The 22,907-nt window shown below is 39.6% G+C and overlaps 1 protein-coding gene across 3 annotated transcripts in view; it reads right to left on the bottom strand.

Annotated features, from left to right (window-relative positions):
- The window catches only part of LOC119742799 (spindle assembly abnormal protein 6 homolog), a 46,091-nt gene that overhangs the window by 10,095 nt on the left and 13,089 nt on the right, over positions 1-22,907 (bottom strand). For all 3 annotated transcript variants that reach the window (XM_038218971.1, XM_038218974.1, XM_038218973.1), the window contains exons 5-13: positions 22,316-22,420; positions 21,224-21,392; positions 19,262-19,339; positions 16,233-16,352; positions 13,531-13,647; positions 8,068-8,142; positions 4,043-4,237; positions 3,121-3,210; positions 1,569-1,622 (exon numbers count right to left, since the gene is read on the bottom strand). In XM_038218971.1, coding sequence (XP_038074899.1) covers positions 1,569-1,622; positions 3,121-3,210; positions 4,043-4,237; positions 8,068-8,142; positions 13,531-13,647; positions 16,233-16,352; positions 19,262-19,339; positions 21,224-21,392; positions 22,316-22,420 — 1,003 coding nt within the window. The remainder of the gene's footprint in view (positions 1-1,568; positions 1,623-3,120; positions 3,211-4,042; positions 4,238-8,067; positions 8,143-13,530; positions 13,648-16,232; positions 16,353-19,261; positions 19,340-21,223; positions 21,393-22,315; positions 22,421-22,907) is intronic.

The following is a 22,907-nucleotide window of genomic DNA, read 5'->3' as shown; positions in this document are numbered from 1 at the left end:
GGGAGATCCGATCTCACCTAGACTTTTCACTTCAACACTAGAGGAAGCCTTCAGAAGCTTGGACTGGGAGAACAAGGGTGTCCGTGTTGATGGAGAACAACTTACCCATCTGAGGTTTGCGGACGACATCCTTTTATTGAGTCACGACCCAGAGGAACTGAATGGTATGATGCAAGAGCTCGATGCGGCAAGTAGAAAAGTTGGCCTTAAGATGAATATGAAGAAGACGAAAGTGATGTCCAATTCCAACACAGGCATAACACAATTTAAAGTGGGGAATGAAACACTGGACACAGTAGATGAGTACATATATTTGGGACAGAAGATTACATTTAAGGTTGGGAATTCAGAGGAGATTCAGAGGAGAATACAACTTGCATGGGCAAAATTTGGCAAGTTGAGTTACATATTCAAGGACAGAAAAATACTGCAAAAGATGAAGCGTCAACTCTTCGACCAGTGCATCATTCCAGTTTTAACATATGGCGCTGAGACTTGGGCACCTTCAAAGAAATCAGAGCAAAAATTGCGAGTCACCGTACGGGCAATGGAAAGAATAATGGTTGGGGTCACAAAGAGAGACAGAATAAGGAACGAAGATCTTAGAAGAAAGACAGGGGTGCAAGACATAATAGTTGAGATCAAAAAGAAAAAGTGGAGTTGGGCAGGACATGTCATGAGAAGAGACAACCACAGATGGACCCTGAAAGTAACGGATTGGACGCCATTATCATTGAAGAGGCGAAGAGGAAGACAGCCTAAGAGATGGCGAGATGAAATCTCTGATTTCATAGGGAAGAAATGGAAACAACTGGCAAGGGATCGAAAAGCATGGAAAGTTAGTGGAGAGGCCTTCATCCAGCAGTGGATTGAATTAGGCTAATGATGATGAGTGAGTCAGTCAGACAGTCAATCAGTCGGTGACTCTCAGTCATTCAGAGGACATGGGCTGGTCCTCAGCTCCAGCAAAAATGTACTTGTGTCTCTAATTTTGTTAGTACGTTTAATGATTTTGCATATTTACAGTGGATCAATTCAACATCCAACCACTAGCCAAAAATATTTTGCAAATGTACACTTACCTGAAATTGCAATTGGGTTATTACGAAAAGAGTAGACTTATGCTGTCAGAATTTAGGAAAAATGTGGCATCAAGATCTTGTTGAGATATCATGAGATGTCAAGATAAGTTAGATAACCATATGTCATTGGTGGTGATAGTTTTCAAACAAGGTATAACCGCCAATTTGAAACACACTGTAATACAGTCTCTTTTGTCACAATGTGTATTAAGTAGACCATTCATCCAATCGGTCAGGTTTTTCTCATCATGTATTAAATCATTTCAACTTGGTTTTACAGTCTGAAGGCAGCTTAACTTGTTTTAACCTATTTGAAGTTTTCTTAACTCGCTCTGACTTGTCAGAATTCATCACTTTTCTGGGTTTTTTTTTTTACATTAAAGCACTTTTCAATCCACATCATTTATTACAAATATTCAAAAAGTTGCACAAATAAAAAGCTCAAAGGGTCGTTGAAGGGTGTTTTTTCTCATTATTTGAACTCACCTTTGCTAGCGAGGCCTTGAGTTCCCCTTGCAACTTCTTAATGATCTCATTTCCCTGAAAAATCCACAAGACACAGTCTTTCAAGTAACTATTTCAACAGGACTTGTACACCTAAAAATAGAAAATTTTACTATGATGATGTCACTTTTGCCAATAATGTACTGGTTGGCTATCCAGCAAAGCTCAGTGGTCAGGACAATGTTATATTGAACAGGAATTGAGAAATCGAGTGCCACTGAGTATGGCTATTTTTCCTGCATACTCCAAGAAACTTTGGAGCATACAGTGTTTAAGACCACACGTTAAAATTATTCATATGTAGGTGTAGTGGGCAAAAAAAGATCAAAATTGATGGTTACTTCGCGTCATTTCTCATAAATCTTTGACATAATTTCGTTCATAAAAACAAGACCAATTTGAAGTCTATTTATGACTCCACTACAGAGAAAAAAAAACATGGAATGCTCAAAACTTTTGAACTTTGAAATGTGTAATATTTGTTTTATTGCAGAGAGTCTTCGTACGTCAGCAAATTCCATGGAACATTTATCTCCTCCTCTCATCCCAAAATGGGTGGTTGCAGTCTGGAGGATGTTGGGAAAACACTTGACTGTTTCCATGGAAATCTCACGTCTCCAAGGCAGAGTTCAATCCATACACCCTCAATATGCAACTAATCAGGCTGAACTAATGCCATTATGTGGATACAAACAGACGTTAATTCAAGCTTAATGACATCAGTTTACATGTTACCAAAATTGAAAAGTTAAATTTGTTAATCATAAATGTTAGTTTGTAAGTAATAAATATGAACATTTGCTTATTAAACGTAGAGTACATCATTTGTCTTTTGTGCATTTTTTTCGTTTAAAGCAAAAAAGTGTTTCAAATCTAAAGAAGGGTGCTTAACAACTATTCTGATGAAGTTTCAGCTCAGTGAAAGCTGTCTATTCCGAGAAAAACAATATTTTAAGATCTCGATTTTAATTCGAAAGTTACCGAGTCATGTTTTGATTTGCGCCCGAAATCATGCAGCGTCCGGGACACGTTTTCATTTAGTGGATTGCAGCTACTCGATGTCATGCACTGAAATGACGTATAACAGCAACAGTGAGTGCGTGTGCGTCGTGTCAGTGCTTGCGCGCACTCATTCACGGCTTCCCCAAATTAAAAACAAACTCCTAAAGGAAATTACTAAAAAGACGCATTTTTGGAAAAGGCCTTCTTTTATTGTTTTCTTCAAAATGGCAGCATGCCAGAAAGAATAATTTCACAGAGAGTTTAGTGCCATTACTATCTTTGAACCAAGTATGCTTTTCAACAATAATTTTGTCAGTTACATTTTGGATAGCTGCAAATGATGTTCCCTACCTTTAAATCTGATATTTCTTTTATTTGTAGTACTGGAATGGCATTGTTACAGCATCCCCATTCACTGGAACTTTTGTCCTATTCATGTTGAACAAGTGGTACAATTTCTTCCACTGATAGTTTGACATTACACATGGAAATGAACACTGATCAAGTCATGGTACATGTATACTGCAGATACCTTCATAACCTCCTGTGATGTTGATTTGACAGTGCTCTCCAACTTGCCCACCAGACTGTTCTTGTGCTGAATACTCTCTTCAAGCTTGGCCTATAGAAAGAAGACCAGTGCTGTAGTTAAGAACTGTTCTAAGCACCCAAATATAAGTAATCAAATATGTGACATGGCCAGTCAAAAGCATACACTTCTGGGCTGCCTGTCGAAAAAGCTATGTTTAAATATAGATTTAATCCTTTACATGGATGCTTCAAGTTTGAAAACAGACTTTCCTTGGCTGCATTCTGCCCATTTGATGTTTGTGATGTCACAAAGGCTGACAAAAATACTGCAAGTTAAACTTGCGCGATCCCCCTGACATGCTGGCAGTATTTACAGTCAGTTATTAAGCACACTTTTCAGTTGACCTAACCAAAATCAACTATGACCTCATTTGACCTTTGACCTCATATGTCTCAAGTCATCTTAAGTCCCCCTACCCATATTGTCACCAAGTTTGGTTGAAATTAAAGTCTGACTTTCACATGACAGCAATTAACATTTAACCTAACCAAAATGGAACACACATACACACAGACACACAGAAGGAATACACTATCGCAAGATCCCCCTTTCTTGGCTTTAAAGCCAGGGGGTAACAAGGAAATTGCTTGTCAATGTTTTGGGTTTTGCAATTGTTGAATTGATTCACCTCTACAAATAATCTCAAAACAAGATCACCTTTATAAGTACAATTACCATCTGATACGGTTACAGTATTTTTAGACAGGGTCATGACTTTGTACAAAATCCGAAAATCAGAAAGAAAAAACATCACCCCCACATTTGTTTTAGTCGAATCACCATAATTCAAGTTTTATCCAGAAGTGTCTGATTATGACAGAACATTACGACATTGAGGAAAAACAAAGAATCCAGGAGCTACCTTCTGTTCATTGGCCGATTCCATCAGTTGATTGCTCTTAGCTAGCAAGGCCTCCTTATCCCGCACCTCTTGTTGCATCACAGCGATACGCGTCTGCTGCTGACTCAGAGTCTGTTCCCGGCTCCGCTGGTCTGATTCCAGACTCCCTCGCTGCTGTCGCAGTGCTTGCAGCTCATGCTGGGCCCGCTGATAGTCCTGGATATTCATTGGAGTTAAGAAAACATTTGCTCATTTATATTTATTTAACTCCATATTACCTTTCAGTCATTAACAAAGAATTATCTAAATTAGCATGAGGTAAAAATGTACACAGTTGGAGAAAGTCAACTGAAGTATGGAGGTAATTTTGCTCTGATATTATAGTAAATTGAGGAATATATAAAAAATATAAAGGGCTGCAAACTTTTGTATGTTTTATTTTTAAAAAGGCAGGAAAACATGTAAATGTATGCTTGCAACCTTGTGTGTGGTGAGGTGAGTGCAGTTTGTGACACAGGTAGGAATTACAATGTAATTCCCAACACAAATATGGCAATTTTTTTAACCTGTTTTTTCTTCATTTGAACAATGCATTCAAGAGGCCACCTAACTCTTTCTTTGTAGTTGAGGGGGTTTCTACTAGGCCTGTGTGACTAGTGCGACTAGTCGACTTGTCGCCAATACTTAAAAGCATTTGTAGTCGTGAGCATCAATTTCTAAATAGTAGACTAGTCGCCATGCCGTGACTAGTCCCAAGCCGTGACTAGTCCCAATGCCGTGACTAGTCCCAATGCCGTGACTAGTCCCAATGCCGTGACTAGTCCCAATGCCGTGACTATAGTCCCAATGCTGTGACTAGTCCCAATGCCGTGACTAGTCCCAATGCCGTGACTAGTCCCAATGCCGTGACTAGTCCCAATGCCGTGACTAGTCCCAATGCCGTGACTAGTCCCAATGCCGTGACTAGTCCCAATGCCGTGACTAGTCCCAATGCAGTGACTATAGTCCCAATGCCGTGACTAGTCCCAAATGCCGTGACTAGTCCCAATGCCGTGACTAGTCCCAATGCCATGACTAGTCCCAATGCCGTGACTAGTCCCAATGCCGTGACTAGTCCCAATGCCGTGACTCGTCTCAATGTGACTAGTCCCAATGCCGTGACTAGTCCCAATGCCGTGACTAGTCTCAATGCCGTGACTAGTCCCAATGCCGTGACTAGTCCCAATGCCGTGACTCGTCTCAATGCCGTGACTAGTCTCAATGCCGTGACTAGTCCCAATGCCGTGACTAGTCCCAATGCCGTGACTCGTCTCAATGCCGTGACTAGTCCCAATGCCGTGACTAGTCCCAATGCCGTGACTAGTCCCAATGCCGTGACTAGTCCCAATGCCGTGACTAGTCCCAATGCCGTGACAAGTCCCAATGCCGTGACTAGTCCCAATGCCGTGACTAGTCCCAATGCCGTGACTAGTCCCAATGCTGTGACTAGTCCCAATGCCGTGACTAGTCCCAATGCCGTGACTAGTCCCAATGCTGTGACTAGTCCCAATGCTGTGACTCGTCTCAATGCCGTGACTAGTCCCAATGCCGTGACTAGTCCCAATGCCGTGACTAGTCCCAATGCCGTGACCAGTCCCAATGCCGTGACCAGTCCCAATGCCGTGACCAGTCCCAATGCCGTGACCAGTCCCAATGCCGTGACCAGTCCCAATGCCGGGACTAGTCCCAATGCTGTGACTAGTCCCAATGCCGTGACTAGTCCCAATGCTGTGACTAGTCCCAATGCCGTGACTAGTCCCAATGCCGTGACCAGTCCCAATGTCGTGACTAGTCGTGACAATTGAAATTAGTCATGACTATTGAAATTCTCTACATACACCTGAAAAACTGTGATCCAAGTAAGTAAAAAAATGGCCCAGTAAAGATGTTTTAAAGAAAAAGAATTCAATAGTAATAGTGACAACACAAGAATGCCAATTTCAGAGGCAAAAGTCTATTTTCTGTCAGCACTCACACCTGTGTAATTATGATAACGTCGTGAAATTCAGCCCAGCAAACATAAAACTGGAAGAACGAGGTATATGTTAATTGGCCTAAGTGAAGGGTTGCCTAACGTGGCAGACTTGAAAAGGTTCAATGAAATTCCCAAAATTATTGGAGAGAAAATTTATGGAAAGAAAACATTTTGACATTGACATAATTACATGTATTTGTTTTTTTTTATGGGGGGATTCCCTTGAACTTATTCAATTCTCCCACACTAGGCAACCCTTCGCCCAATTGAAGCCCAGTTTAGGGCCAGCCAGCTCATTTTTCCTGTTATTGTTTGCTGGGCTAAATATCACCATATTATCATTGTTCACATGATTTTCCATAAAGTTGAAACAGGGAAACTGTGCCAGTAAGCAACTTGGTGAATTTGAAGCTCATCAATACTGAGGTTTGGCAAGACAACTTGATGATATCTGGAGACAAGGTAAATGCGCAATTTTTTGGGGGTATAATGGTAGCCATTTTGGATCATTACTATGTCCCCATAATTATTCAGCCACTTATATGCTTAAGAAAATATTATTTAAGTAAGGGTGTGTAAGCAGAATTACTCAAATAAACCTTTCAAAAAAATTTTAAAAATAAGAATATACCCAATATGGGAATAAATATACACGGCTGGGATTAACAATTTATGCATTATTAGGGATATTTGGTATTCATAAGATGGAATGTTTTGCGTCGGGGTGATGTCAATCAAATTAGGTTTTGCCCTTCATTGACGTATAAACACTGTATACTCAGTGTGTTACCTCCCGAGTGAAAGTTGAAAAAAATCACTTGGGTTGGACTCGAACCCATGACCTCCTACTTTCTAGTGCAGATGTCTTACCTCTCGACCACCAAGCTAACAGGATCGGTTGGCTGGTTCGAATCTGATGTACATACAGTAGCAGCGGGTACCGCATTAACTATTCATAAGATGGAATGTTTTGCGTCGGGGTGGTGTAAATCAAATTAGGTTTTGCCCTTCACCGACGTATAAACACTGTATACTCAGTGTGTACATGTATGTATTTGGGACAAAATTAATTTGGCATTATTGCCTGCCATTACCCAAAAAAAGTCTTCCAAAGTGTAATATTCCACTTTGGCTGGTCCACTAGAATACTTTGTAGTACGCAGACACTATTCATGTGCAGGGCCTGTTCTGATTGTAACGTAACATTTCAAAGTACTGGGATTGCTTCTGAATTTCACTGGAAAGTATGCATGTATGTGAAATGAAAGATGTTTGCTTCGAAATAGCAACTCCATAATATATTCATTTATCAAACCAAGTTTCATCACAATCTGCCTTTACTTTACACGATATGTAATTACAATAATCAATCATGTCAAAGTACCCCTAATCAATATGGAACCATCTGTTCAAGGCAACCTGACCTGCTTGTTACGTTGTTTTTTGCCCCAAACGTTTATTACACAAGCGCAGACCCATTTGTTAGCTCTATTGTTGCATTGACCAGAAGTATTACATAGATAAATAAATAATGCGTTACTAGTCATGTCTGGTCAACTAGTCGCGACTTTTTATCGCAACTAGCCGCGACAATTGCAATTCACCATCACCTAGGCCTATTTTCTACACAAAGTCCACAGGGTTAACGATTGCCATATATCACAATAATTCATCAAAATTAAAATCTAAACTGACATTTACAGTTCGCTCATTGCATGTTCTTTAAAAAAAAAAATGGCCAGTTCCCCCCCCCCCCCAAAAAAAATCCTTTTTACAGTATGAGCTTTCCTTTACCTTTTTTTTCCCCAAATAATTTGTCTTACTCTTTCTTTTTCTACAAATCTTTTTTTAATCTTTCCTAATTCAATAAAAAAGGGAATAAATAACTTCTCTAGACCACAGTGAAAGTCCAGTTGTTCCAAGGTGATAAATCAGCATGAAACATATCATTAGCGCGAAATTGTATGCATTCTGTTTATATCAGCTAGATCATGACTTGGTTGCCATGGTTAAGTCGTATCTTAGCACGTACCTCCTCCAACGTTGTCAGTTTTCCTTTCAGCTCCCTGACAGATGACTCCAGCCGATACTTCCTGTCAGTCAATTCCTATCCAGTAAAATCAGATAATAGGGAATAGAAAAAATGTCATTCAGACAAAAAGGTAACTTGAATAACCAAAATACATAAATCCGGAAGAAAATTTAATAAAGTCATCTTCAGATTCATTCCAAACAGTTTCAATCCCAAAAATATTTTTTAGTTCTTTTGTCAGGCAAGCAACTGGGGATTTAGAAGGGGAAAAAAATGAGAAAATTCCAAATCACACAAGACTTTATACAGTGTTTTTCAATTTGTAATGGCATTCATGAGAAGAAGAAAACGAGGAAATCAGCGGATCCGAGGAAAAGTTGCATGCCTATTTTGTGTTATATTTTGTTTTTCTTCTGCATTTCTTTATTGTAAAGTTTTACTATTTTTTTCTGTCAGAATTCATTAAGGAGAACAACTGCTCAGTTTCGTGATGGTACAAACTAAAAGGGCCAGCAAAGTCAATATCTTTTTAAAACTGCTTAAAGTGGAAGTCGTCTATTCTTCTGATAAATTATATTTCTTTTAATCAATGAAAAGAAACAAGTTTAAGGAAATTTTGATGATTTTGAGATTTCAATCAAAGAAAGCATAGATGATCTGTTGATCAATGTAGCTTGCTTGCGAGGCTGGGGGGGGGGGAGACCACAGGAAAATCACTCATCCACCATTATGTCCATCTAAGTAGGTTACAAAATGAGTATGTTCTCACGATTCATGTAAACATACTGTAAGTAGACCTGTCAGAATAAACCAAGAAGGCACCACATTGTCGCAGAACTCCACAGCAAAATCAATCTGTGCCACGAGTGCCCTCTTTTAAAAAAAATATATATATAATGTAAGGGGGCTCAAAGATCTTTGTACCCTAACTTGATATGCACCAAGATTGCATGCATGATGGAGTGTTCTTGTAATGATCAACTCTTATAAATGACCTCAGCAAATAAAAGAACCAAAAAAAAAAAAACAAGTAAACAAAAAGCAGACTTCTTTAAATACTGTGCTTCGCATACTCAGCTGCTATTCTACCAAAATATGTGTAAAACTTCTGACTCAGAAAAGTTAATGTTCAAACTACTGGGTAATTTGTCTACCTGGCATTCGTGAGCGACAAATACAAATTTAGCCTCTGGAGCAACATATGGACTACTAAGGTGTGGACAAAGCAAATAATTAACTTTTCATTGCAACTAATGCAAGGTTCTTTCATTTCAGAGAAACAGACAAGCCAGTAGGCTGGTTTTTGCATTTGCACTTGTTACAGTCATCTGATTGCAATCTTAAGCCGTTATTTTTGTCAGAACATATTCAGTGTGAGCCTTTTACATTTCCTGAAAATGGCTGTATGTGATGTGCATGCACTGGCTACTAAAGATCTACATTGATCTAAAGAGTTGGTTTGACGCTTAAGAACTCAACGGCAATGTCAGGTTTGCACACAACGCCAGCTGTATCTACGGTGGACCTGTCCAACTCAACACACACCCAAGAGCCCCTGCAGGGACTGCTGACATTTGCAACAATCATCTTAGTTCTTGATGGGCTTCTTATCCTCTTTCTCAACCCACTGTGTCTGTTGGTTCTCCATCGCCTCACCAGCATCCAGGATAGCACCAGAGTGTTTCTAACCTCACTGACAGTCTCTGATCTTGGTATTGGTCTGATCTGGGTGATACCTAGAGCCACTGAGGTCCTGGTTAGCTCCTGGCCATTTGGGGATTTCCTCTGCATAGCCTATGGAGTCATCACCACTGTCTTAATCGCCACCAGCGTGGTCTCCCTACTGCTCCTGACTGTCGATCGCTACATTGCCATCGTGTATGCACTACGTTATACAATCTTGATGACTCAAGGGCGGGCACGACTAGCTGTCTGTTCAATATGGCTCCTAAGCATTGCCGTCAGCACCATTTGTTTTGGAGTGTTGACTTCCAACCAATGCATCATCGCAACACATCCACCACACATGTGCATCTGGCCACCCAACTCAGGGCTGCGGCAGTACATGATTATCATCTTTTATGTCATTGTTTTCGGGATAATGGTTTACTTGTACTCCCACATTCTGATAGTTGCTCGACGTCAGGCAAAGCGTATACAGCAAGAGACCAAGTCAATTGGGCAAGTGTCTCCACACCAGCCACTACATAGAGTTAAACTCCGCGCAGCCAAGACCATCTTCATCATATTTGCTGCCGTCATAGTGAGCTGGATTCCATCCCTCTACCAGTCCATAGCGCAGAAATATTACCCCGATGTGGAGGAGTATAGATCAGAAGGAATGAGAGCATTTATCCACTGCTGTTTCATGGCCAACAGTTGGCTTAACGTGGTCATCTATTTCATCAAGAACCCAGACTTCAGACAGGCTCTGCAAAACCTGAGACACTGCTGATATGTTGGCTTTGTGTGCCTCTGAGGTACCCAATCAGACGCAAACAGTTTCTCCTTTTAACAGACACTAGCGCTTGATTCACACCAGCCATGCCAGCGTTCTCTTCACATTCCCATTGCCAGTGGATTGCGGGATGTTTCAAGGTCAAACATTCTAATTACCTTACATTTACATTAATTTACATTGAGTTCAAGTCTTGACTAGAACGACGTCTGGAACCAAGGCACTCTAGAGTCGTTCCGAACGACTTGAACAGTCAATCTTTCAATATCTTCCGCTTGTAGTTGCTCCTAATTGTTTCAAACGTCAAACTTTTAATGTACATATATTATTCAAAACCCAGTAATGCCTTGATTCGGCGCGACTCTGGTACGCCAGTCTGACACTGGCATACATGTAAGTGAACTGATTGAACTTCAATGGATTCCAGGTGGGGAAACACCAACTTGATGATGCGCTTGCATAATCGTTGCAAACGCAACGTAAAAATACACAACTGATGTCTCCTATCATGGAAATGTGGTAAACCATGAAGCAACATATATCAATACTTGTTGGTGAATTTTTAAGTCATTTGTCTTCTCCCATTTGAGTTATTACATACAGGCATATTCTACTCATAATTCATATGTGATTCATTTAAACTAAAGTGACTTGAAATGCAAGAAAATAAGATAAAAAATGTTGGGCTTTTTTTTTTATTTGTGTGTGAATGCAGCACTCTTTGAGAAACTTGGAATGGTTCTCTTTAATGTTTTACAATAGGGGAAAGTTGGCTTAAAGTTTTATCAAGACAACATGAACTGATTACTGACATGAACAGATCACTAAGAAGTTTGTGTAGATGAACAAAAGAGAAACTTAATTGGAATCTGTTTGGCAAGAGAAGTTGATTCCCATCATTATGTCATGGAATGGATGCCAAATGAAAATAGACAATCATTTATGACAAACGTCTTTTGCTTGCCAGAACAGACCTATAATGCACATGTATAAAAAAGGTAAGTGTCAGACTGATTGCCATTTGCAGCTCAAAGTTACTTGTTTGTAGGTTGAATCGCTTTGTGAGAATGACACCAAATATAAAGATATTGAAAATTATATTAATTTCTTCGAGTGACATAACTCAGTATGAAAAGAACTAATCAATATAGATGTTCAGTAAACCTGTGCCTTTAAAGTGACACTACATCCTGAAAAGTGCCCAATTGGGCTACAAAATGCACTTTAAATGAAACGGTGTTAACTGGTGCCAACTAGAAAGAGCATTTAAAAGTAGGATATAAATGTCCACACAACCATCCCTTAAAAATTGGCAATTTTTGTGTTATTCCTGCGAGAGCGAATTTCGGGGTCAACACGACTCCCAAAAATTGAGCTGTTTGGGTGCTAGTCGTGATTCCAGTCGCACATGTTCCACCAGTGCATCGCATTCTGGAGAGGTGCGAGAAACAACATTTGTGTATTATTGGCGCTGTGTGTGTGTGTGTACACATACAATGTGTATCATGCATTGAATCGTCTGACATCATGGACAGAGAAGCTAGGGGCATGAAGGAGATTTATTTTTACTGCTTGAAATGCATGTATGCCACAAAATGTCCGCCACATCAGATGTAAACTCCAGGGTTTGATCGTCTAAGTTTCTAGTAACAGGAAAAAAAGTAAGACTGCTGCAAACTGCTTACTGACTGGATGGACCTGAAATATATAAATCTAAAAATTAATGTTGCCTGACGTTGCGAACTTAGCAAGTTCTTCTTCAGAGGCTAAAACAGCCTCTGAAACAGCCAGTTTTAGCCTCTGAAGAAGAACTTGCTAAGTTCGCAACGTCAGGCCACATTAATTTTTAGATTTCTAGTAACAGTGCGACATTATTTTAGTTTCCTTTCAACCAGACTTTTTGAAATAGGATGAATATACGATCTAAAACTAAACATTTCGGTGATTTCAGGATGATGTGGCCCTATAGTGTGCATCAAGAGGCATGAAATCATACGCAAGCGTGATGCACTTAATGCAACAGTTGGATGCCCATGTATGTTTTCTATCTCTTTGTGTGTGAGCCACTGTGTAAGGTTGCAAGGTACCTTACCATCAGTACCAATTTAATGCCAACCCTGGCATTTAATGGGTCTTTTCTGGTAATTGTTAAAAAAAATAAAATGGGCCCAGAGCGATGTGATGAGCAGGGTCGGGTCTGGAATAATTTTCATGCTGACAACGTCAAAACCAAATTGCAACATACGGAACTTTTTTTGATTGTATAGAAATACATCTAATTATTTTTTTTAAAGCAGGACATCAATTTAGCCGGAGTTCCACCAAGGGCTGAAGAAATGGCCTGAAGCCGTGACGAAACCAAGAATTGGGAAATGCTTTTAAAGTTTGGTTCTGGGATAGTTCTAGAAACCACAAGGTGGGAGTCCATGATAAGAGGCCACAACTTGACAGTAACACAGAGTACACAAACATGAATAACTTTGTACCGTAGGTCACCGCAAATTCAATTTTCGCACAATTTTGGTACTGATCGAGTGTTATTAGCCTTCGGCTTTAGTTGAGTGAAGTCTTCTGATGAGGGACTTGAGTCGAGTCAAGTCGCCAACAATTGTGACTGGAGTCGGACTTGAGTCGGACTTGAGTCGAGTCATTTACTCAAGTCATTACAACTCTGCCTTTAGGACAATAAAATTCTGTGACTTTTCCATGACAAAATTATGAAAATCCATGAACTAGTTCATTGAAATGCAGATAAAAACTGTAAAACTCGTGAAAATTACTTCACAGAAATGGGGACACAAATTGGTCCTCAAAAAATTCCTCAACTTTCCACGACTTTTTTGTTATTTTTACAAATTTCCTTGACTTTTCCAGACCTGGAAATTGAAAACAAAATTCCCTGGCTTTTCCGCTTTTTTCCCCAGGCCTCAGGAACCCTGTGGTAGTGTACAGTCCGTAATTCCAAGCCCTTGTTGCCTGTGCAATGAGACTATTAAAGCTTTCACCTTATTGGCTGTCTGAAGGTCAGCTAGGCGAGACTGCAGTTCAGAAGACCCTTGCTGTCTCATGTCTTCCATTTGCTTCTTCTCCTGCTCATAACGTTGCTCCGTGTCTCGCTGAGACTGAAGAGAAATAAACAGGAACAATCAGTGAGTAGGTTTCAACAAAAACTTTGGATTGGACTGAAACTACAAACATGTATTTTAGAAGACGTGAGTAGTTGTTTAAATCATTTAATTCTGTGACAAGTTCAGCACATTTTCCCCAACTCAATATACACATACATTTGTACTCATAATGGATTATTTTTTTATCCTTGTGGAGTCATTTCTTTGTTCTTATGTACTAACATTTTAGTGTGAGTGTGAAAATGCAGTTTCAAAATGCTCCTATTTCAACCAGAATTAATTTCCTGGGCTGAAATTCAGACTTAATATCCCTTAGGCCAAAAAAAATAATAAGTCGGTCTCTGGTCAGCGCGCGCGTAGATTCTTTTTTTTTCTCCAAAATGTTCCGCGGTAGCTCCAACAGCGCCCTCTATTGCCGCACCTCCTCAATTTTTTTTACCAAAGAGCACCAAGGAATGGGAAATTGCACCAAAGCAAATGATCGAAAGCACCAAGGCAAATTATGGACACCAATGTACATGAGGACACCAAAAAAGCAAAATAGTACCCCACGTTGTCTGTACAATCCAAGCTTGAAGAAAAAAAAGAAAAACAGCAACAACAACCAAAAAAAATGCGTCGCCGCGTAAATTCCGGAACTTTGGTCTGACCAGAGACCGAACATTTTTTTTTGGCCTTACATAAAATACTTCAATTTGTGACTGATCAACACACCTTGGAAATTCCTCCTTATTGAGTAAAATCCATATATCAATTTCGTGATAACCTTGTGGAGACATAATATTATTCACCTTTAGAAATTGCCCTGTGGAGACGTACACAATCTTTTGTTCCCTATTATACACATGTCTCCATACGGTAGTAAATTACGAAACTACATGTACTGGTGATGAAACTGTGTGTTAATCATACACATATACCATTCAGGTTTCAATTCTTTGACAATTGCTTTTGAGTTTTGATAAAAGGTCTAATAACATCTGTTGCCATGCTTTGTTATTGTAAACAAGGTGATGTGGGGAGTGAGAAAGGTACACAAAAATACAACAAGCTGATGAGTGACAAAAGTGAGTCAAACACAATGAGTCTTATCTCCAACATCAAGATGTACACACCACTGCAAGGTTTCGATAGAGCTGATAGCAAAGACCATACAAACAAAACTGCTCCAAAAAAAACAGTTGACAGACAGCAACATGTTTGCATTTGATTCATAACAGCGCGTCAGACCAATAAATAATAATGACAATTCAAAGGCAATTTCCAAAGACAAAGGGGTTGTCACAAAATAGTGAAATCCACATAATGACATCAAATCCGACGTGTCAACACATTTTGTGATAAATGAGACACGAAAAAAGTCAAATCCCCATATCAACTTTTTTTCCCAGTTTCCCTTGTGGAGGGAGTACATGTATGCCGACGAGCTTTTAGCATGGTTAAATACCTGTGCTAACAGAAGATCATGTGAGCAATTCTAATATCTTTCATGTGAATCAGTATTTACACCACCAACTTCTGGTTCTTTTGGGCTTTTTTTTTTCTTTTGGGCTTTTTTTTTCTTTTGGGCTTTTTCTTTTCTTTTCTTACTATTGATGAGTATTTCATGAATCCATAGAGGGAAAGGGGGGTCTTGAAAACAGTTCTCTTCCGTGCCTTCTCTGTATAGCAAGTAGCATTAAAATAAAGCCTCATTTGATGTTAATGTAAAGCCAAGGCTTGGACAGTATTTCGGTATTACCGGATAGTCATGGTGTTTTTTTAATACTGATCAATACTGACTAATAATTCATGAATACCAAAACACAGGTGAACTTGGTATGGAAATTTTAATACCGCAGTATTCTTCTTTAATAGTGCTCAGAATGTTTGCAAAAGACTCTCAAACAGAAAGAGAAACAACTTCTTTCACAAGTTTGATTTCCATTCTTTGTGGTTCCAGGCCTTCAGTTTCATGTCTGCATTGTTAATTACAGTTGAAAGTCAAACAATACAATACCACAAAATGCAAGCTTTACATTTTTAATAATCTCTCACAATGATATGTTTTTGGCAGGAGATGGGGGGGGGGGGCACATGGCCCATGCTTCCCCCTCCCCTCCCAGATCTGCCAGTGGGTGTCTTTGTATTTTCAGCAACTGTGAACCACATACTGGTACTAGGAATCGCTTAAGCTATGCGAGAGCTTATCGGAAATCATATTATACACCAACAGTGTCTTTAGAATCTCTCAGAAAGTTGACTGGATATCGCCGCTAGGCATCATCATCCAGTTTGACTTCACGCCGGTCCCGGTTTAGTCTGTAATATACATTGTATTCTAGGATGAAATCTGTTTCTCATTACAGTATACAAGAATTTCTTCAAATTTAACTTGCATGTTAAGTAAATTGCCAATCGCTTATCCACCTTATGATTTGGTAGACCTGCACAAATGAACTGCAAATGCTCATGTTCCAGTTGTTGGCTACTTTTTGACCTGACAGAATTCACTCTTGGCTGTTGGACCTCTCAGGACAGTGTGTACATCATGGGCATGGGCCTTTAGACTTTGCCTTGATGGCAGCAGACATACGTACCTGTAACGCATTCTGTTTGATCTCAGCAATCTCCTGCTTGTGTTTGGCATTCAGGCTGTCTGTGTGGGCACTCCATTCTGATCTCAGGCTTTCCAGCTCACGAGTACGAGCTGAGAGTGCCTGGCGAGACAAATAACAGAAGAGGAAAATGAAGTCACAGCAAACGTTTCTGTTACAGAAACTTCAGTCTCAATATCAATAAAGCAATTCAAAAAGACAGTGGATATGGCAAAAAAATGTACCCTAACTCCAAAAAAGTGTATACCACATCCAATTTATACCTCCCCACAGCCACCAAAGTGCTATAATGAATACCATAATACAAGCAATCTAAGATCCACATCTTTGTACATGCATGCTGCAGGCATGCGTGCATTCTGCATTAATATCTTACATGTTTGGACGACACGCTACAAACTTTATTACAAGAATTAATGGGGAAGTTTGAAAACTCCAAGTTACTTTTCATTTAATTTCAATCAAAACAGAAGTTAAGTAGCAATGCTCTAGGCTATTGAAGGAATCACAAACTGTGTAGAATCCATGGATGAGGCAATTATGGTTTTATAGCGAACATTGTTATCCGGAAATAAATATAATTTCACCCAAAAAGTCAAAACTTCTTTTCCCCAAATGAACCATTCGACTAGTTACTGTGTTGAAATAGAAAAGCTTACCCCACATTTTCAGCAAAAGTAGCATGGGCTTTCTCTAGTATGTTGTGATAATTTTGTCTCAGACCTCTATAAAAATTTACCTTTCGGTTTTGTTCTGTGTTGTAACACCGGACTGAGTCAATACTCACTGCACATTTATCACAGCCAATGGCCATTGATCATACACTTTGCAAGCAAGCAATACTTCCCATGTATTGAAAGAAATAATTCAATCCATATCGTTGATTAGTCAGGAAAAATAGATATCAATATTTAACCATAAAAACAACAAGAGCAGATAATTACTCTTATTTTTATTTTTTCATATTACTTATTCACGCTGAGTCAAGTAAAAAAGAAAAACATTGTTTTGCTCCCTTTTTTTGGCGGAGGAGGAGGTTTACTGTTTTGCTCCTTTTTTTAGGTTGCTGTATTTTGTTTCAAAATCCTGTTTTTACCATTTGCAGGGTTCCCAGCACTTTATGAAAACAACATTCCCTCAGTTTTCTCTGATATTTCCCGTAGGTATATGCAGCACAGCCAACTGTTGGAGAGGTGTGTGATATTCACACTGCACCAACACTAACAAGCCACCATATGCCAGTCAGTCAATGAACACAACTTGGACACAAGGCACAAGACGCACCTGCGCCAATCGGGCAAAAACCTTTCCCTTCTGGATCACTGTCAAGTTCCTTGAGCTTTTCCTGAATTTTTGTGCTTTACCCAAAATCCCTGAGTTTTTCCCCAACTGCAAAAATGGAAACTCCTTTTCAAGGTTTTCCCTGATTTTAGAGTGGCTGGGCACCCTTGCTTGTTATGCTGCCAAATAATCTCAGAAAGTCTGAAAGCCTATGGTTGTATATAGGCCTGGGCGAGTAATGGATTTTCCTACTCGAGTACTCGCAGAGAAATTACTCACGAGTATTCGAGTACTCGCGAGTAGTTTACTAAATTTGCATAAAAACAGACAAAATGGCATACATGTAAACATTACTAAGACAGAAGTTACTACAAATAAACAGCGTGCAAGACACACGACATTCTTCAGCACTGAGATATCCTTACTATGCAAAATGTTGGCTTGTTTTACTTGTTAGAGAGTGCTAGTGGAATCGCAAGGAAACAGATGGAGGTAGTTATTTTTTAATTTCCTTTTCATTTCGGGGGACGTATTAAGACAAAAGACAAGTTGGGCGCAGAGACCGCAAAGTGGTTACTTTTTCCTGAGTCAGCACTTGTAAATAAAAAATGCTAAGAATTTTCCCTTTCTATTCCTATGAAGCCTTAGTAAACAAGGAACAGAAAAAACAAGTCAGGTGTGTTTACAAACACAAATGCCCCGCAACCGTGACTGTTTCCATGACATAACACCACTCTAACATCAACTTACATGTACCTTGGTCAAATGGAACGTTCATTGACAGCATTAGTGTCTTCTGTAGGTTTTATATGAATTAATCCCTAATCCCTATGATCTCAGAATAAATACAAGATTTCTATTGTTTAAGCCACTGTGACCTTGACCCTTGACCTTTCGACCCCCCAATGCGATAGGCTCCTTAGGATTGCCAAGGACAATCCACAAACCAAATTTGAAGTTCATATGTAAAGTATATCTCAAGTTATCACGCTGACAAAATTTCTTTTGTTTTTGCCACTGTGACCTTGACCCTTGACCTTTTGGCCCCAAATGCAAAAAGCTTCTTAGGATTGCCAAGGACAATCCACAAACCAAATTTGAAGTTCATATGTAAAGTATATCTCAAGTTATCGTGCTGACAAAATTTCTATTGTTTCAGCCACTGTGACCTTGACCCTTGACCTTTCGGCCCCAAATGCAATAGGCTTCTTAGGATTACCAAGAACAATACACAAACCAAATTTGAAGTTCATATGTAAAGTATTTCTCAAGTTATCGCGCTGACAAAATTTCTTTTGTTTTAGTCACTGTGACCTTGACCCTTGACCTTTCGGCCCCAAATGCAAAAGGCTTCTTAGAATTGCCAAGGACAATCCACAAACCAAATTTGAAGTTCAAATGTAAAGTATTTCTCAAGTTATCGCGCTGACAAAATTTCTATTGTTTCAGCCACTGTGACCTTGACCCTTGACCTTTCGGCCCCAAATGCAAAAGGCTTCTTAGGATTACCAAGGACAATCCACAAACCAAATTTGAAGTTCATATGTAAAGTATTTCTCAAGTTATCGCGCTGACAAGATTTGTCCGGACACACACCCACCCACCCACACACACACCCACACACCCACCCACCCACCCACCCACCCACCCACGGAAGGACAAGGCGGAAACAGTATGCCCCTTCGGCTTCGCCGCGGGGCATAAAAATGTAAGTTTGTTACAAAACATACCTTCTGAGACTCTTGGAGCTGTCCTGAAAGCGTCGACTCAGTCAGTTTGAGTCTTTGAGAAAGGTTGTTATGGTCACCCTGCGAAAAAAAGACAGAAATCAATGGATGAATTTCCTATCAATCTGACAGGTATAAGCAAAATATTATTTGTAAGATTGAGAGCTATTATTCTGGTGAAAGAAACAGCAAAAGAATCATTTGAAGTTACTCAAAAAGAGACTAAATTATTGAGAAAACATGGAGTAAGGATACGTAGGTCTGTACAAACCACTTTTTTAAATGATTACATCTGTCGTGTTGTCGCAATTTGTACTGCAGCTCCCTTTAATTCATGTTTCTTAAAGAACATGTTAATCATTTGTATTGTTTTCTTAAACAGTTTAGTATCCACACGATAATTTATTCACAGTCACTATCATTCTACGGTAGACTTTAAATACTGATGTTTTGGGAACTGAATTTTTTTTTAAAACATAAATGAAAAGCAACTAGGTTGATTGGCCTACATTTAAGTATGTTTTCTGCTGAACATCCATTATTTCAGCTAGAGACCACAGAGCTGCGTATGAAGGCAGAATTTGTTAAAGAAATAGCAACGGGCATGCCTTCATTAGTACCTCTATGCTGAATATACCAATTATATACATTAATTACTATAGGTTTTCTCAGCTATTTTAATACTTATATCACACAAATTCCTTATAACGATACTTTAATTTCTTCCCGAACATCGTCGAGCTCAATTCCCAATTTCAATTATAAAAATCCACCAATGGATTTCATTTAAAGTGCAGTATAATTCAAATTTGTAGCATTCTGATTCATCCTACATTTGGTAAATTAAGCATTGTTTTGAAAAGGCAAATTCATCTGTTGTCAGTCAATTTGATTCTGTTGTCATTCCATTTTGTTTCTGGTAAGCCGAAACTTTACAGCTAGGAAATGTTTCCGATCTTTTGGACTTATACTTTGAAGGGTTTAGCGTATTCAGGTATTTAATGAGATTTGTAGTTTCGACGCTCGGTGTTTGGGGCCTTGTGGTACATCCTGAGCAGACTTCAGTGTGATCAGCACGGCATTTATATACTCCGAGCTAGTGTACCTTTGGCAATATGTGGCTTGTCAGGGAGCTGCTGCCGTAGTCTTTCATTTGGTTAGTTGGCCCAAGGTTAACAAGGGGTTTTCATCATTTCTTGATCGTTTTTGAATGACTTCTCCCTGCTCTTGGTAACGCATCTCTTCTGTTCTAACGAAGGTATAAGTATGACGCTGCGAGCAGTAGGGCGCTTAGACCCGAAAGTGTCAGCAACAACCAGATAATTGAATTGTTCTCCTTCGAAGGCATCTGTGATAAGGTTTCTGTCCCAGTTAGATACCTTATTGTCTAGGCCTCTCTGAACTCCAGCATTGACAGCCATTTTTTCCAGGATCGAGTCTCAAAGCCGAGGCACAAGAAAATGCAGAAATACCCAGAAATGTATAGGCCTTCAATGGGCTAGGAAATGCTCTGGCTGAATTTAAATGACCAAAGTAATATGAATGACAAAAAACAAATTTGCTTTTTCAATTGAACGCCAATCACCACAAGAGATAAATGTATCAAAATTAGGATGAATTAGAATGCCACACATTGGAATTATACTGCACCTTAAATGAAATCCATTGGACGCTTTTTGAAATTGAAATTGGAAATTGAGCTCAACGATGTTCGTGGACAAAATTAAAGTGTCGTTATAGGGAATTTTTGTGATATAAGTGTTGAAATAGCTGGGAAAACTTATATTAGCACATTTTCTTTTAATTTAGCTTTATTTTTTCTCAACCATTAATTATTGCCATTTGATTTGCCCTAGGTCTTTGTGTGAATTCGACGTGCTCAATCTCCGCAATGTTTCAGTAAGATATATGATGGGACGAGGTATTTTTCAGACAATCCCTCCGTGACTGTCTCATCACACCAACCTGCAAGCGTTTCAAGCAAGACGCCAGGTACTTTTTGACATCAGCGTCGCCACCTGGCTGTAGCTTGAGAGCAAGATGGGTAAGATGTTTGAATGGGTTGGTCTCCACAATGCACAGCTCAGCTAGACCGTGGCTTAGGGGCTCCGACCGAATCAGCTGCAACACAAATCTGCACAAGTGGAAAACAGAAAAACACATCTGTATTATTAACCCTTCTTAACCCTAACCCTCCAGGTTATTTTGGCTAGAAACCCTGCCAAACGCAGCAACATGCAAAACTTGTCTAAATGACAAGCCTGCCCAGTGCAGCGAGATCCAACAGGTCAAAAGTCTCCAAACCAAACAGCCTAAGAGTCTGTGGTCACAGAGTGCAGCAGGATACAACTGTGGCATTGTTCAATAGGACTAGCTCTCATTGATATTCAAATAATACTTTATTTTAAAAATAATTTGCCAAATGTGGCTATAAAAAGTTTGAGGTCACCAATTTGGCTACAAAAAATCAAGGTAGATTAGATTTGAAGGATTGCAAAGTGATGAAGCAATAACATCAAATTTACAGGCAATTTGTTAAAAGGTGCAACCGTAAACTTTATCTTATCAAATCCAGGTATAGGTCTGGTTATCATAAACACAAAACCTTTTTTCGGCATTATGTGGTGAATAATAATAATAATAATAATAATGGCGTCTTGTATAGCGCTCATGTCCGTCATGAAGTGATGCTCCTGGCGCTCTTATTATTACCCTGGCTTTAGCACGGCTGCCATTATGGCGCTCCAACATTGAAGGAATTTCTTCCTACTACACCTGGGTGGAGAGAGGCAATCGTAGTAAAGTGCCTTGCCCAATCGCACAAGCACCATGTTCCCCGTCAGGATTTGAACCCATGTACCAAGGCACACGAGTCAAACACCGTAACCACTGGACCACAGCACCCTGGTTTCCAGTTGGATCAAGTAGATAACAGAGAAAACAATTCCAACTTCACAGTTTTGGCTGTCACAGGTTTGATCAAGGAAACTGTCCTGTCACTTCTCTTTCAAAATTCTTTAAAAAAAAAACATGTACAGGAGCCTTCATTGGACTTACTTTGGAGCGTCTTTACTCTGTTCCTCAGCACATCGTTGCAGCAATTCTATGAGCTTTTGGGGGAAGGCTGTGAAGTCAACCAACAAACCTTGCTGAACCTTAAGACTGCAAGAACACAAGAAACACATGGGGAAAGATCAGTGTTGCAGCACTCATAGTCATACTAGCACTTGACTTTTTACCAGTGCAATAACCTGTTTTGCTGATACTGGCATCTTGCTTGAAATCGTGATTGTGCAATGGCTTGGGGGGGGGGGTGGGGGGGGGGCACACGTGACCTTGACTGAAAATCCACAACATAAAAGGCATGGGGAATCCAGAGCTGTCCAGAATTTCTCTCTTTTTTCAGTGAAAATAACACAATTTTGGATACAGAGTTTTAAAAACTGATAAATGGGACATTGAGCTGTCCATGGGTGCCAAAAGTTATTGAAAAATACCCTCATGTAACGGCACCAAGCTTGAAAACGGAAAATTCGATCGCGAAAAGTAGTCACGTGACCGTGCATGAAATGAACGCTGCGGAAAATTTTGTATCTCAATCAATTGGATACACGAATGGATCACGACTCAAACATGTTACTGCAGTTTT

Source organism: Patiria miniata, unplaced genomic scaffold (genome assembly GCF_015706575.1).
Source record: "Patiria miniata isolate m_02_andy unplaced genomic scaffold, ASM1570657v1 HiC_scaffold_6, whole genome shotgun sequence".
Classification (NCBI taxonomy): Eukaryota; Metazoa; Echinodermata; class Asteroidea; order Valvatida; family Asterinidae; genus Patiria; species Patiria miniata.
Note: the sequence above shows the minus strand (reverse complement) of the source record. Positions and strands in the feature narration are given on the sequence as shown.